The 14,165-nt window shown below is 43.4% G+C and overlaps 1 protein-coding gene across 7 annotated transcripts in view; it reads right to left on the bottom strand.

Annotated features, from left to right (window-relative positions):
* TRANK1 (tetratricopeptide repeat and ankyrin repeat containing 1) overlaps nucleotides 1-14,165 on the bottom strand; it is a 300,522-nt gene that overhangs the window by 236,902 nt on the left and 49,455 nt on the right. For 6 of the 7 annotated variants that reach the window (XM_056520371.1, XM_056520377.1, XM_056520376.1 and 3 more), the window contains exon 2: nucleotides 12,756-12,890. The exons of the other annotated variant lie outside the window; for it this stretch is intronic. In XM_056520371.1, the coding sequence (XP_056376346.1) occupies nucleotides 12,756-12,890 (135 nt within the window). The remainder of the gene's footprint in view (nucleotides 1-12,755; nucleotides 12,891-14,165) is intronic. 7 annotated transcript variants of the gene reach the window in all.

Below are 14,165 nucleotides of genomic sequence, written 5' to 3'. Positions count from 1 at the left end.
ATGGGGATATATGCAATGTAGACCTAATAATGAGGTCCTGTGGTACTTAAAACACTATTATATAACCTATTATCCTGAAAGACCACTCAAAAGAGAACCAAATGTAAAAATAGATATACTTTATCAGACAATGAAATACAAGAAACAGTTTAAAAGACAAAAGGCATGGACACAGAAAAACGGTGTGGACCAGTACAGGTCCAAGTGCAATATAGACTGTATAGCAATAGCAAAACAGATTTTTTATATAAAGAAAACCTAATAATGGAAAAAATAAAACACAAGTGTGTCTGCTACAATCTGAAATAAAGGTAAATGAAACGCAAAGTGTGCAAAGAAATGCACGGTGAGAAAATGCAAATATATAATGCTAAAGAATTATAGCAGAGTACAAATAGGCTTAGACCCAAAGGAAACCATGAAATGGACCAGGTAATAATGAAAGTGAAGACCTGGGCAAAGCCCCCTGGGCGAAACGAGTCGGTGGTGTGGTGGGTGACTGGGTAACAGCGGGGGGTGGGCTCTGGTCTTCATTTTGATTAATACCGTATATACTCGAGTATAAGCAGAGTTTTATTCTCGCCCCCCTCGGCTTATACTCCAGTGAACTCTCCGCCTGTTAATTAATTCTCAGTGGTCTTCAACCTGCGGACCTCCACATGTAGCAAAACTACAACTCCCAGGAGTTGTAGTTTTGAAACATCTGGAGGTCCACAGATTGAAGACCACTGCGGCCTTCGTCATCATCCAGACCCCCCTTTAGTTTTCTACTCACCTCCCCTCGGTGGGAAGGAAGGCTGAGCTGGTCTGGGCCATCTATGCTGCAGGGACTGTCCGGTTGGGAGGGTTAGTCTTTCGGGCTGTCCATCTTCACCAGGAGGCCCTCTTCTCCACTCCGGGCCCGGCCCCGGACTGGTGACATTGCCTTGACGACAACACACAGGGATGTTCATGCGCAGGGACATCACCGACGTCTGCTGCGCATGGACATCCTTGTACACGTCCCCGATGGCTGTCCGGGCATGCTGGGAGTTGTAGTTTTGCAACATCTGGAGGTCCTCAGGTTGAAGAACACTGAGAAGGGATTGACAGGTGGTGATGATGAAGGGGGGGCGATGATGACGAGGGGGATGATGACAGGGTGATGATGACAGGGGTCTGGATGATGACATGGGGGGATGATGTATTTCCCACCCTAGGCTTATAGCCGAGTCAATAACTTTTCCTGGGTTTTTGGGGTGAAATTAGGGGCCTCGGCTTATATTCAGGTCGGCTTATACTCGAGTATATACGATACCTGGTCCATTTCACAGTTTCCTTTGGGTCTCAGCCTATTTGTACTCTCCTAAAAATTCTTTAGCATTTATATATTTGCATCATCTCACTGTGCATTTCTCTGCACACTTGCGTGTCATATACCTATATTTCAGATTGTAGCTGACACACTTGTGTTTTATTTATTCCATTATACACCTCTAGTGAGATTTTCTTCATATAAAAAAAAAAAATCTGTTTTGCTACTGGTACACATTCTATGTTGCACCTGGACCTGTACTCCTCCCTTCCCTGGTCCCCACCGGTTTTCTGTGTTCATGCCTTTTGTCTTTTTAACTTTGTGTTGTATTTCATCGTCTAATAAAGTATATTTTTAAATGTGGTACTCTTTTGAATGGTCTTTCAAGATAATAGGTTATATAACAGTGACCCACCCCCAGCAGAATAGCGAGTACTGTTCTGGAATATGATACATGATATAACTCAGGATCAATACAGGATAAGGAATGCAATGTATATACAGTGGGGCAAAAAAAAAAAAAAAAAGTATTTAGTCAGCCACCAATTGTGCATGTTCTCCCACTTAAAAAGATTAGAGGCACCTATAATTTTCCTCATAGGTATACTTCAACTATGAGAGACATAATGAGAAAAAAAAAACATAAAACCACATTGTCTGATTTTTAAAGAATTTATTTGCAAATTATGGTGGAAAGTAAGTATTTGGTCAATAACAAAAGTTCATCTCAATACTTTACCCTTTGTTGGCAATGACAGAGGTCAAATTTTTCTTTAAGTCTTCACAAGGTTTTCACACACTGTTTCTGGAATTTCGGCCCATTTCTCCATGCAGATCTCCTCTAGAGCAGTGATGTTTTGGGGGATGTCGCTGGGCAACACGGACTTTCAACTCCCTCCAAAGGTTTTCTATCGGGTCGAGATCTGGAGACTGGCTAGGCCACTCCAGGACCTTGAAATGCTTCTTACGAAGCCACTCCTTCGTTGCCTGGGCAGTGTGTTTGGGATCATTGTCATGCTGAAAGACCCAGCCACATTTCATCTTCAATGCCCTTGCTGATAGAAGGAGGTTTTAACTCAAAATCTCAAGATACATGGCCCCATTCATTCTTTCCTTCACAAGGATCAGTCATCAGAAAAACAGCCCCAAAGCATGATGTTTCCACCCCCATGCTTCACAGTAGCTAGGGTTTTCTTTTAATGCAACTCAGCATTCTTTCTCCTCCAAACATGAGTTGAGATTTTACCAAAAAGTTCTACTTTGGTTTCATCTGACCATATGACATTCTCCCAATACTCTTCTGAATCATCCAAATGCTCTCTAGCAAACTTCAGACGGCCCGGACATGTCCTGGCTTAAGCAGGGGGATACGTCTGGCACTGCATGATTTGAGTCCCTGGCGGCGTAGTGTGTTACTGATGGTAGCCTTTGTTACTTTGAACCCAGCTCTCCTCAGGTCATTCACTAGGTCTTGATGGGATTTTTGCTCACTGTTCTTGTGATCATTTTGATATCACAGGGTGAGATCTTGCATGGAGCCCCAGATCCCCAGACCCAGGCCCTTTCCATTTTCTAATAATTGCTCCCACAGTTGATTTCTTCCCACCAAGCTGCTTCCCAGCCTGGTGCAGGACTACAATTTTGTTTCTGGTGTCCTTCGACAGCTCTTTGGTCTCGGCCATAGTGGAGTTTGGAGTGTGACTGTTTGAGGTTGTGGACATGTGTCTTTTATACTGATAACAAGTTCAAATAGGTGCCATTAATACAGGTAACGAGTGGAGGACAGAGAAGACTCTTAAAGAAGAAGTTACAGGTCTTGCTTGTTTGTAGGTGACCAAATACTTCTTTTCCACTATAATTTGCAAATAAATAATTGAAAAATCAGACAAAATATTTAATGGATTTTTTTTCTCATTATGTCATAAACCTATGATGGAAATTACAGGCTCCTCATCTTTTTAACTGGGAGAACTTGCACATTTGATGTCTGACCTCACCAGCAGAATTGTGAGTACAGCTCTGGAGTATAATACAGGATATAATTCAGGATCAGTACAGGATATGTAATGTAATGTATGTACATCAGCGTTTCCCAACCAGGGTGCCTCCAGATGTTGCAAAACTACAACTCCCAACATGCCTTGATAGCCATTGACTGTCCAGGTATGCTGGGAGTTGTACAACACATGGAGGCACCCTGGTTGGGAAACACTGATGTACACAGTGACCCCAAAAGCAGAAAAGTGAGTGCAGTTCTGGAGCTCACATGTATATACTGTATATCAGTGTCTTCCAACCAGGGTGTCTCCAGTATGCTGGGAGTTGTAGTTTTGCAACAGCTGGAGGCACCCTGGTTAGAATACACTGCTGTATACAGTGACTTCACAACAGCAGATTGCAGGAGGAATTCACTAGACACACAACTTTCCTGGCTGGTCTGGGACCTTTAGCTCCGTCCCCACAAGTCACATGATTGTGACATCCCCAAAAGTCCTCAAAGACATCACCACCTCCAGCATTTATAAGTTACAGAGCAGGTCCTGGTCGGGCAGTCACTGCAATTATGTTTTGTGTGGAGATGCCTGTTTTTTAGGGAATGACGACCAGGACCTGCATGATGCAGGGGGATATTTAGGGTTAAAAAATATTGCAGGTGTGGGCCCCCACTCAGGACCGGGCCATCGGGCAGGGCCCGACCTGTCAGTCCGCCCCTGTGCATTACAGTATGTGATATCCGCAAAGTGACACCAATCTACTGTGAGCACTTCAACTTGGAACACTTCAGAATCATCATTAGGTTTCAGATATACAGACAAAATAGGGTTGGTTTTAGGAGAGAGGCCAGAATAAACAAGGTGGGGCTTTAGTGGCATGCCTACATCTGGAAACACTTGTTATGTGCTTATATGTCTCCATGATTGACTGACATGACAGGTAGCTAGCTACGGTATTATTGTGGCTCTCAAATGGTAGTGTAGCTGGTCACCCTTGACATAGACTTTCCTATATTTTTCCTACGCAGTTAGCTCTGTCAGTCAATGAAGAGGTGCTGAGTCGCAGATTCCGATTTTATAAAAAGACAAAACGCTCCTATTATGCTTATTAAACTTCATTTACTGATCAGCAGCAAGAGATTAAAGACTATATGGAATGGAATTTGTCAACTTCTTCAAAAGGATCTGATTTCTTTGAGAGCTATTGCTCGGATATTAGGTCTTCTTTCGGCTTCTATTCAGGCGGTTTTTCCGTCTCCTCTCCATTTTCAAGCCCTTCAACACCTGAAAATTCGACACCTGAGAGAAGGCCTAGGATATTCAGACGCGATTCGTCTATCCTCAGATGCCAAAGACGAACTTCTTTGGTGGCTCTCTCACATCCAGATATGAAATGGGAAAACAATATTCAATCCCAATCCAGATATCATCATAGAATCGGATGTGAGTCTCTCGGGATGGGGAGCTCGCTGTGATTCCTTCTCTACTGGAGGGAAATTGTCTCCTTCCGAATCCACTCTTCACATCAACTGCTTGGAACTTTTAGCTGGGTCCTTCGCTCTAAAGAGCTTTGCGAAGAATTTATCACATTGCTGTGTTTTACTTCGCATGGACAATATATCATCGGTTAAATATATAAATCATCTTGGCGGTACAACTTCCAAAGCCCTTGCCGACTTTGCCAAAGATTTCTGGCATTTTTGTCTAGACAGACACATTACATTGGAGGCGGAATATCCAGGAATATCCAATTCAATCACAGATTGGAACTTCCGATATCTTACGGATTTCAGCAATTGGAAACTTCATCCCGAAGTGTTCAAACATATGAACCAGTTATGGGGTCCTCTCTATCTCGACATGTTCGCTTCACATCTGAATTGCCAAATTCCACAATTCTTCAGTTGGAAACCAGATCCAGATGCTCTAGGGGTAGATGCTTTCCTCCAATTTTGGCCTCAACAAATACTCTATGCGTTCCCTCCTTTCAATCATATTCCACGAGTTCTTCTTCAAACTTCACTGCGGAAGTCAACTATGGTTCTCATCACGCCTTGGTGGCCAACTCAATCATGGTTCCCTTAACTTCTGCATCTCTTAATAGACTACCCCCGGATTATTCCTTCCATTCCAGATCTTCTCCAGGATCCTCTTGGCAACTTTCATCCTTTGATCTTGTCAGATCAACTCAACCTTGTCGCTTGGCTGATATCGGGAATTCCAGACCAAACTCTTCATTTTCTTTCACAACTAGGGAACTCCTATCAGACGCTTGGGCTCCAGGTACCAGATGTGCATACAGATCAGACTGGAAAATTTGGATTCATTGGTGCATTCAACGGGATCTGGATCCCTTACAAGCATCTATCTCTGACATCTTTAATATTTTCTTTCAGCATCCTTTGATGCGGGCAAAGCCTATAGAATGATCAACCTTTATCGATCTGCTATTTCTGCTAGACATCCTCTCATTGATTTCATTCCAATAGGCAAACATCCTCTTGTATGTAGACTTTTAAAAGGCACACGTTTCCGGCGCCCTCCAATACCTAAATACAATTCAACTTGGGATCTCAATCTCATTCTTGATATATTTTTATCTTGGGAAGATACCGATTCCTTATCTTTAAAATTACTTTCTTTGAAACTCACAGTTCTTCTTTGTCTTATATCTGTCAAGCGTGTTTCCGATGTTAGGGCCCTGGATATATATAGGATGAAATATTAACCTGAAGGAGTGGTCTTCACTGTTTTTCGTTGCACAAAAAATAATCTCGATTCTGCATTTTATCCTGCATTTCCTCTTCAACACAAACTTTGTGTAGTACGTTGTTTACGTTCTTATGAGTCCAGGACTCAATCTTTACGATCTTCTTCATCTTCACAACTTTTTGTAGACCTCACAATCCTGTCTCTTCCACCACTTTAGCCCGCTGGGGAAAATGGACTATGGAAATAGCTGGCATTGATATATCTACCTTTGGCACTCATTCCCCCAGAGGAGACGTATCCACTAAATTATTTCAATCCGGTGCTACTCTTTCAGATATTCGTAAAAGCGGCAAATTGGTCATCTGATTCTACATTTAAGACTTGTCTCTATGGTCCTTCTATAATCCATGTAATATATTTTAAATTGTTATATATTATAATATCAATTTGTATCATATATTACGCTTAGCTTTAAACTAGCATAATAGGAGCATTTTGTCTTTTTTTAAAATTGGAGATTTTCCTATCCTTGGTGAAGGAAAATATAGATTTTATTGAAGACAAAACGTGAGTATTATCCCTCCCTAAGATCCCATCCCTATAATACTTTTATTTGTTGCTTGTCTTTCTTCCTCCTAATAAGGTTTCCTATCTAGTGGTCTACATGATGTTCCAGAAGATCACCCTCTGTTAAGTTCTTCTCATACAGAGTTTTTTCGAGTCTACTAATTTTCCTCAAAGTTATGAACTGTTTTTTCCCTTTGCTGCAAAGAAGAAGGAAGTGTTACTGCCAATTGCCAATATTATATCCAACACCGTATCCTGATTGGCTGTCATTATATGCTAGCATGTTCGGCTACGCTACACTACGCTACACTACGCTTACGTTTAAAGTTTTTCTTCTGTAATATTCATTTTAATATTCTTTTGCTGCTGATCAGTAAATTAAGTTTAATAAGCGTAATACTCGCGTTTTGTCTTTAATAAAATCTATATTTTCCTTCAACAAGGATAGGAAAATCTTCAATTATACAGCATGATTTGACCTAACAAAAATACTGCAAAAGATAACTTATTCACGAAAAGACAGACAATATCTTTTAGCTGTGGCCCTGAAGAATAAAAAAATCAGAAAAAAGGGGTTTGAATAAGTTGGAGAAAGGGATGATAAAACTGTCCATAAAAAGGAAAAAAAGGCTATAAAGACATTTAATAGATCAGACTAACAGGGAGATTTATCAAAACCTGTGTAGAGAAAAGTTGGCTATAACAACCAACCAGCTTGCTTTTTAAATTTTTTAAGAGTCCTCTGAAAAATGACAAAAGCAATCTGATTGGTTGCTATGGGTCACTCTTCCTCTGAATAGGTTTTGATAAATTTCCCCCTAAGGGATATATTCAGCCTCACAAATTAGCTGAAAGATGTAGTTGTAATACAGCCTTGCAGAACAGCTGTTTCTAGGTGTTTCCCAAAGATTACCTTAACCCCTTAAGGACGCAAGGTTTTTCCGTTTTTGCATCTTTGTTTTTTCCTCCTTACCTTTAAAAAATCATAACTCTTTCAATTTTGCACCTAAAAATCCATATGATGGCAGTCATTTTACCCAAAAATAGGAAACGGAAAAAAAAAGGGATTTTGTAACTTTTGGGGGCTTCCGTTTCTACACAGTACATTTTTCAGTAAAAATTACACCTTCTCTTTATTCTGTATCTCTGACGCCGATCGTCGCCCGAAGCCTCCGCAGATTGGTAAGTGGACTCCGGCACCGGTCCTCTGTCGTTTCCCCGTTCTGCCCCACCTTTTATGGGTGGGCAGGATGGGGAAAACGAAAGTTACCCCCCCCCCCCCCCCCCCCCCGATCTGCTATTGGTGGTCGCGTCTAGACCACCAATAGCAGGGATAGGAGGGGTGGCACCCCTGCCACCTCACTCCTATCTCTTCAGGGGGATTGTGGGTGTCTTAGACAACCGCGATCCCCCTTATATTCCGGGTCACCATAGACCCGTAATGACCCGTAATCGCGCAAATCGCAAGTGTGAATTCACTTGCGATTTGCGCCGATCAATGACATAGGGGGGTCTGATGACCCCCCTGGGCATTTGCGCGGGGTGCCTGCTGATAGATATCAGCAGTCACCCCGGTCCGGTCCCCGCCTGGCGAGCGGTAGGGACCGAAATTCCCACGGACGTATGAGTACCTGCCTGGTCCTTAAGACCCAGGGCGCAGGGACGTACTCATACGTGCCTGGTCCTTAAGAGGTTAAGGACCAGAGCATTTTTTGCACATCTGACCACTGTCATTTTAAGCCTTAATAACTCTGGGATGCTTTTACTTATGCATTTGATTCAGAGACTGCTTTTTGTGACATATTTTACTTTAACATAGTGGTAAATTTTCGTCGATACTTGCATAATTTCTTGGTGAAAAATTCCAAAATTTCTTAAAAAATGTGAAAATGTTGCAACTTTGAAGCTCTCTGCTTGTAAGGAAAATAGACATTGCAAATAAATTTTATATTGATTCACATATACAATATGTATATGTTTGCATCATAAAGTTGACATGTTTTTACTTTTGGAAGACATCAGGGGGCTTCAAAGTTCAGCAGCAATTTTCTAATTTAAAAAAAAAAATTCAAAATCAGAATTTTTCAGGGACCAGTTCACATTTGAAGCGGATTTGAAGGGCCTTCATATTAGAAATACCCCATAAATGACCACATTATTGAAACTGCACCCCTCAAAGTATTCAAAATGACATTCAAGTGCTCTGCTGGTGCACTACAATGCTCACAAGAGAAGGAGCGCCACTGAGCTTTTGGAGAGAGAATTTCTTTGGAATGGAAGTCGGGGGCCTTATGCGTTTACAAAGCCCACCATGGTTCCAGAACAGTGGACCCCCCACATGTGACCCCATTTTGGAAACTACACCCCTCACAGAATTATATAAGGGGTGCAGTGAGTATTTACACCCCATTGGTGTTTGACAGATCTTTGGAACAGTGGGTTGTGCAAATGAGACACCTGTGGGGCATAAATGCTCACTGTACCAATTATTACATTCCGTAAGGGGTGTAGTTTCCAAAATGGGGTCACATGTTGGGGGGCACCATGGGGGCTTTGGTAAACACATGTGGCCTTCAATTCCGGACAAATTTTCTCTCCAAAAGCCCAATGGCGCTCCATCTTTTCTGAGCATTGTAGTTCGCCCGCAGAGCACTTTACATCCACATATGGGGTATGTTCTTACTCAGAAATTCTTACTACAAATTTTGGGGGGCTTTTTTTTTTTTTTTAACCTATTTTCCCTTATGTAAATGAAAAATGTAGGTTAACACCAGCATTTTAGTTAATAACATTTTTTTTTTTCATTTTCCCATCCAACTTTAACGAAAATTTGTCAAACACCTGTGGGGTGTTAAAACTCACTATACCCCTTGTTACATTCAGTGAGGGTGTAGTTTCCAAAATGGGGTCACAGTTGGGTATTTATTTTTTTGCGTTTATGTCAGAACCACTGTTAAATCAGCCACCCCTGTGCAAATCACCAATTTAGGACTCCTGAGCAGAGCATTTTACGCCCAAATTTATGGGGTATTTCGGTACTTAGGAGAAATTGTGTTACAAATTACCTCTTGTGAAAAAAAAATTGTGGGGCAACACCATTTTCAAAAGGGGTAAAAGGAGAAAAAGCCACCCAAAATTTGTAACGCAATTGCTCCCGAGTACGGAAATACCCCATATGTGGCCCTAAACTGTTTCTTTGAAATAAGACAGGGCTCCGAAGTGAGCATTTGAGGACTAAATTAGGGATTGCATAGGGTTGAACATAGGGGTATTCTACCAGTGATTCCCAAACAGGGTGCCTCCAGCTGTTGCTAAGCTCCCAGCATGCCTGGACAGTCAGTGGCTGTCCGGAAATGCAGGGAGTTGTTGTTTTGCAACAGCTGGAGGCTCTGTTTTGGAAACACTGCCGTACGATATGTTTTTAATTTTTATTTGGGGGGGGGGGGGGGGGGGTACATTGTAAGGTGGTGTATATGTAGTGTTTTTCCCTTTGTTATGTGTAGTGTTTTTAGGGTACATTTACATAGGCGGGGGGTTTACGGTGAGTTTCCCGCTAGGAGTTTGGACTGCAGCGGAAAATTTGTTGCAGCTCAAACTTGAAGCAGGAAACTCACTGTAAACCCCCCTGTGTGAATGTACCCTGTACATTCACAAGGGGGGGGGGCAAACCTCCAGCTGTTGCAAAACTACAACTACCAGCATGCACTGACAGACCGTGCATGCAGGGAGTTGTACTTTTGCAACAGCTGGAGGCACACTGGTTGGAAAACCTTTAGCTAGGTTCTGTTACCTAACTCAGTATTTTCCAACCAATGTGCCTCCAGCTGTTGCAAAACTACAACTCCCAGCATGTACTGATCGCCGAAGGGAGATGTAGTTATGCAACAGCTGGAGGTACGCAACTACAACTTTCAGCATGCCAACACAGCTGTTTGCTGTTCGTGCATGCTGGGAGATGTAGTTTTGCAAGATTTAGAGGGCCACGGTTTAGAAACCACCGCACAGTGATCTCCAAATTGTGGCCCTCCAGATGTAGCAAAACTACAAATTCCAGCATGCCCAGACAGCAAACTGCTGTGTGGGCATGCTGGGAGTTGTAGTTTTGCAAGATCCAGAGGGCCACAGTTTAGAGATCACTATTGCGAAACTAGAAATCCCAGCATGCCCAAACAGCAAACAGCTGTCTGAGCATACTGGGAGTTGTAGATTTGCAACATCTGGAGGGCTACAATTTAGAGACCACTGTATAGTGGTCTCCAAACTGTAGCCCTCCAGATGTTGCTAGGCAACAACTCACCGGCTTCCGTAGGCAGCAGGATCGCCGCACGCAGCACCAGGAAGAGTATCGCCGGTTGCCGCCGCCGTTAAAGAACCTCCACCACCACCACCGCTGGTCCCACCACAGTTCCCCTGTTCTGCCCTGACTACCATGGGTGGGCAGAATGGGGGAACCGGCCTCGATCTGCTATTGGTCGGTCGCTTCTGACCGACCAATAGCAGGGATAGGAGGGGTGGCACCCCTGCCACCTCACTTCTATCCTTTCAGGGGGATTGGGGGTGTCTTGGACAACCCTGACCCCCCTTATTTTACGGGTTACTGGAGACCCGTATGACCTGGAATTGCCGTAGATCACCGGTCTGAATTGACTGGAGATTTCGGACATGGAGGAATCTCAGTACCCCCCAGGGGTTTGCACAGGGTGCCTGCTGAATGATTTCAGCAAGCATCCCGGTACGGTCCCTGGCCAGTGAGCGGCGGGGACCAGAATTCCCACAGGCGTACAGGTACACCCTGGGTCCTTAAGTACCAGGGAGCCAGGGCGTACCTGTACACCCTTGGTCCTTAAGTGGTTAATGAGGTCTGTCTGGTGTTATGTCATAATCTGGTTCTTTGCAGGATTTGAGCAGAGAAAAAAACAACCGATGCAGTGTTTTTTTTTTTTCTCAGTTCATATCCTACTATTTGAATGGATTCTGAGAAAGAAGCTTCCCATAAGTGGCTCAAGCACAGATGTAAACTTGGCCTTAGTTTTGTCCTGTGCCTGCTCAGTTTGTCCTGCAGCTTAATCAGGGATGAAATTACAAGCAATACAAGTCAATGTAGGAGGGATATGGGAGAAACACTATCTGAACAGTGTATAGAGAAAGAGAGAGATAATATAGACAACTCATTAAGTAAGATATTTCATCACAGGGCTTTATACACAGTTTAGACTGTTCACCGCTGGTTTTAATGCCGTCCGAGCTGCAGTTGATATTTAGGCTGTGCACAGAGATATAGAGGTGCAAGACCTTCGTGCGTGTGTGTGTGTGTGTGTTTGACCACCAGCTCCGGCAGAATGGAAAATTAGAGATGAAGCCTGTTGAGCAGAAATCTGCTAATAAATGGCAGCTACAAGTTAAATAATAGACAGAACAACAGACACACGTCAGCTTATTCTGACAGGTCACCTAAAACAAAAGGTATGCTTTAAAACAGTCAATAACAATCTCTTTTACAATCTTACTCATTGGTACCACCATGCGGTCTGTGCTGGTGTGTCAGTACTACAGTTCTGGTATTAACGCATGGTTGTAAGCATGGTTGTTATCGCTATGAAAGCTTCCTTGCTAGCTAACAAAACCCCACATAGCTATATTACACTGTTGTAAGTATATTAATACAATTTTTGCATAGTCTTTGCTACCGCAGTTCAATTTTTCTGGCAAAGTTTTCTACAGCGTAGCAAATGTTATGTAAATGTAATCAACAGGTCCATTTCTAAGGGCCCGATACTCTCCAGAAGAAAGCACCTATGTCTTAGATCTGCACATGTCTATAGAGCCTAGTACAAGGCTCAAGCATCCGGCAAGGAGGTCCCTTTAATGATCACTGTATTATTTATGTGCCCCTTTACTGCTATTACTTGTCGACTGCAAATCCCCTATTACATGGAGAGATGTGTGGCTGATGACCTGATCAGACAAGGAACAATCGTTCGCCATCTAATTGCAAGCCCTATTACATAGGGCGTTGTTAATGTGTTTGGTCGATAATCATTTTGTTAAACAGATTCACATCTTTGTTGGAAGTTCAAAAAAGAACCTCAGTAGCAGACTCTATAGAAATCTCAGAAAAAAGCATGCTTCACTTTATTGTCCAGTAAAAATACGAAAGCAAGCACACTCAATTACAATTTGGCACTTACCTACACACAGCAGTATCTGCCAAAACATGTATAGCATGCTCATATACCTCAACAGCTTGGATATAACGGCCAGCCTTGTAAAAATCATTTCCTGTATTTTTTAAGTAGTCAGAATATGCATAAGGATCCATCCTGCTAAATAAATGAATAAACAGTTTTAAAATTCTTTACTGTTTCATGATCAGCTAATAAAAGTCTACATTTTCTTTCTGTACATGACTTTGTTAAAGAGGTATATTCCCATCTGAACATTTATGGCACATCAACATGATATGCCAGAAATGTTTCATAGAGACAGGTCCCAACTTAACGACCCACACCTATCTCCCTATTGCACACAGGATCTTTGGAGCTCAGCAAGAATGACTAATGAGTTCTTCGTCACCTTTCTTACCAAGGCCCTTCTCCCACCATTTCGTAGATTGGTGGCTAGTGAAAGAAACAGTCCTGGATGTTTTAACCTCTTGGGGACGCCCTTGCTCCCTGGTATTTAAGGACCAAGGGCGTACCTGTACACACGTGGGAATTTCTGTCCCCGCCGCGCGGTGGGTGGGGACCGGACCGGGATGCCTGCTGAAATCATTCAGCAGGCATCCCGTGCAAATGCCTTGGGGGGTCCTGAGTCAATTCAGATCGGCAACTTGCGGCTATTCCCGGCTGATCGGGTGTCTGTCAGAGACAGCCCAGATTATCCTTAAGGAAAGGAGCGAGGTGGCAGGGTGCTACCTCTTCCTATCCCCTACGATTGGCCGATCGGCGGACTGAACGGCGAATCGATGGGCAGGGGGGAGAACATTCATTTCCCCCTGCTCTGCCCACCCCTGGATGTCGGGGAAAGATGGCAGCGAGGTGCGGGGACCGGCAGCAGTTATCTGGGGACCGGCGGCTGTCACGCGGGGACCAGGACCGGCGGCAGTCACGTGGGGACCAGTATGGGCGGCAGGCAAGTATCGCCGTAAAATGATCTTCACTGCAGCTTCTAGGAGTTTCAAAACTACAACTTCCAACATGCCCAGACAGCCTTTGGCTGTCTGGGCATGCTGGGAGTTGTAGTTTTGCAACATCTGGAGGGCCACATTTGGAAATCACTGTGCAGTGGTCTCAAACTGTGTCCTTTCAGATGTTGCAAAACTACAACTCCCAGCATGCCTGGACAGTCTCAGCATGCTGGGAGTTGTAGTTTTGTAACATCTGGAAGGGCACAGTTTGGAAACCACTATACAGTGGTGTCCAAACTGTAGAGCGCTCCAGATGTCAATTCAAAGCATGCCGAGACTGTCCAGACATGCTGGGAGTTGTAGTTCAGCAACATCAAGCCCTTCAGATGTTGCCGAACTACAGCTCCCAGCATGCCTGGGCAATCTGGGCATGCTTGGAGTTGAAGTTTTGCAACATCTGGAGGGCTACAAT

Source organism: Hyla sarda, chromosome 5 (assembly GCF_029499605.1).
Source record: "Hyla sarda isolate aHylSar1 chromosome 5, aHylSar1.hap1, whole genome shotgun sequence".
NCBI lineage: Eukaryota > Metazoa > Chordata > Amphibia > Anura > Hylidae > Hyla > Hyla sarda.
This window is presented reverse-complemented; position numbering and strand designations above follow the sequence as displayed.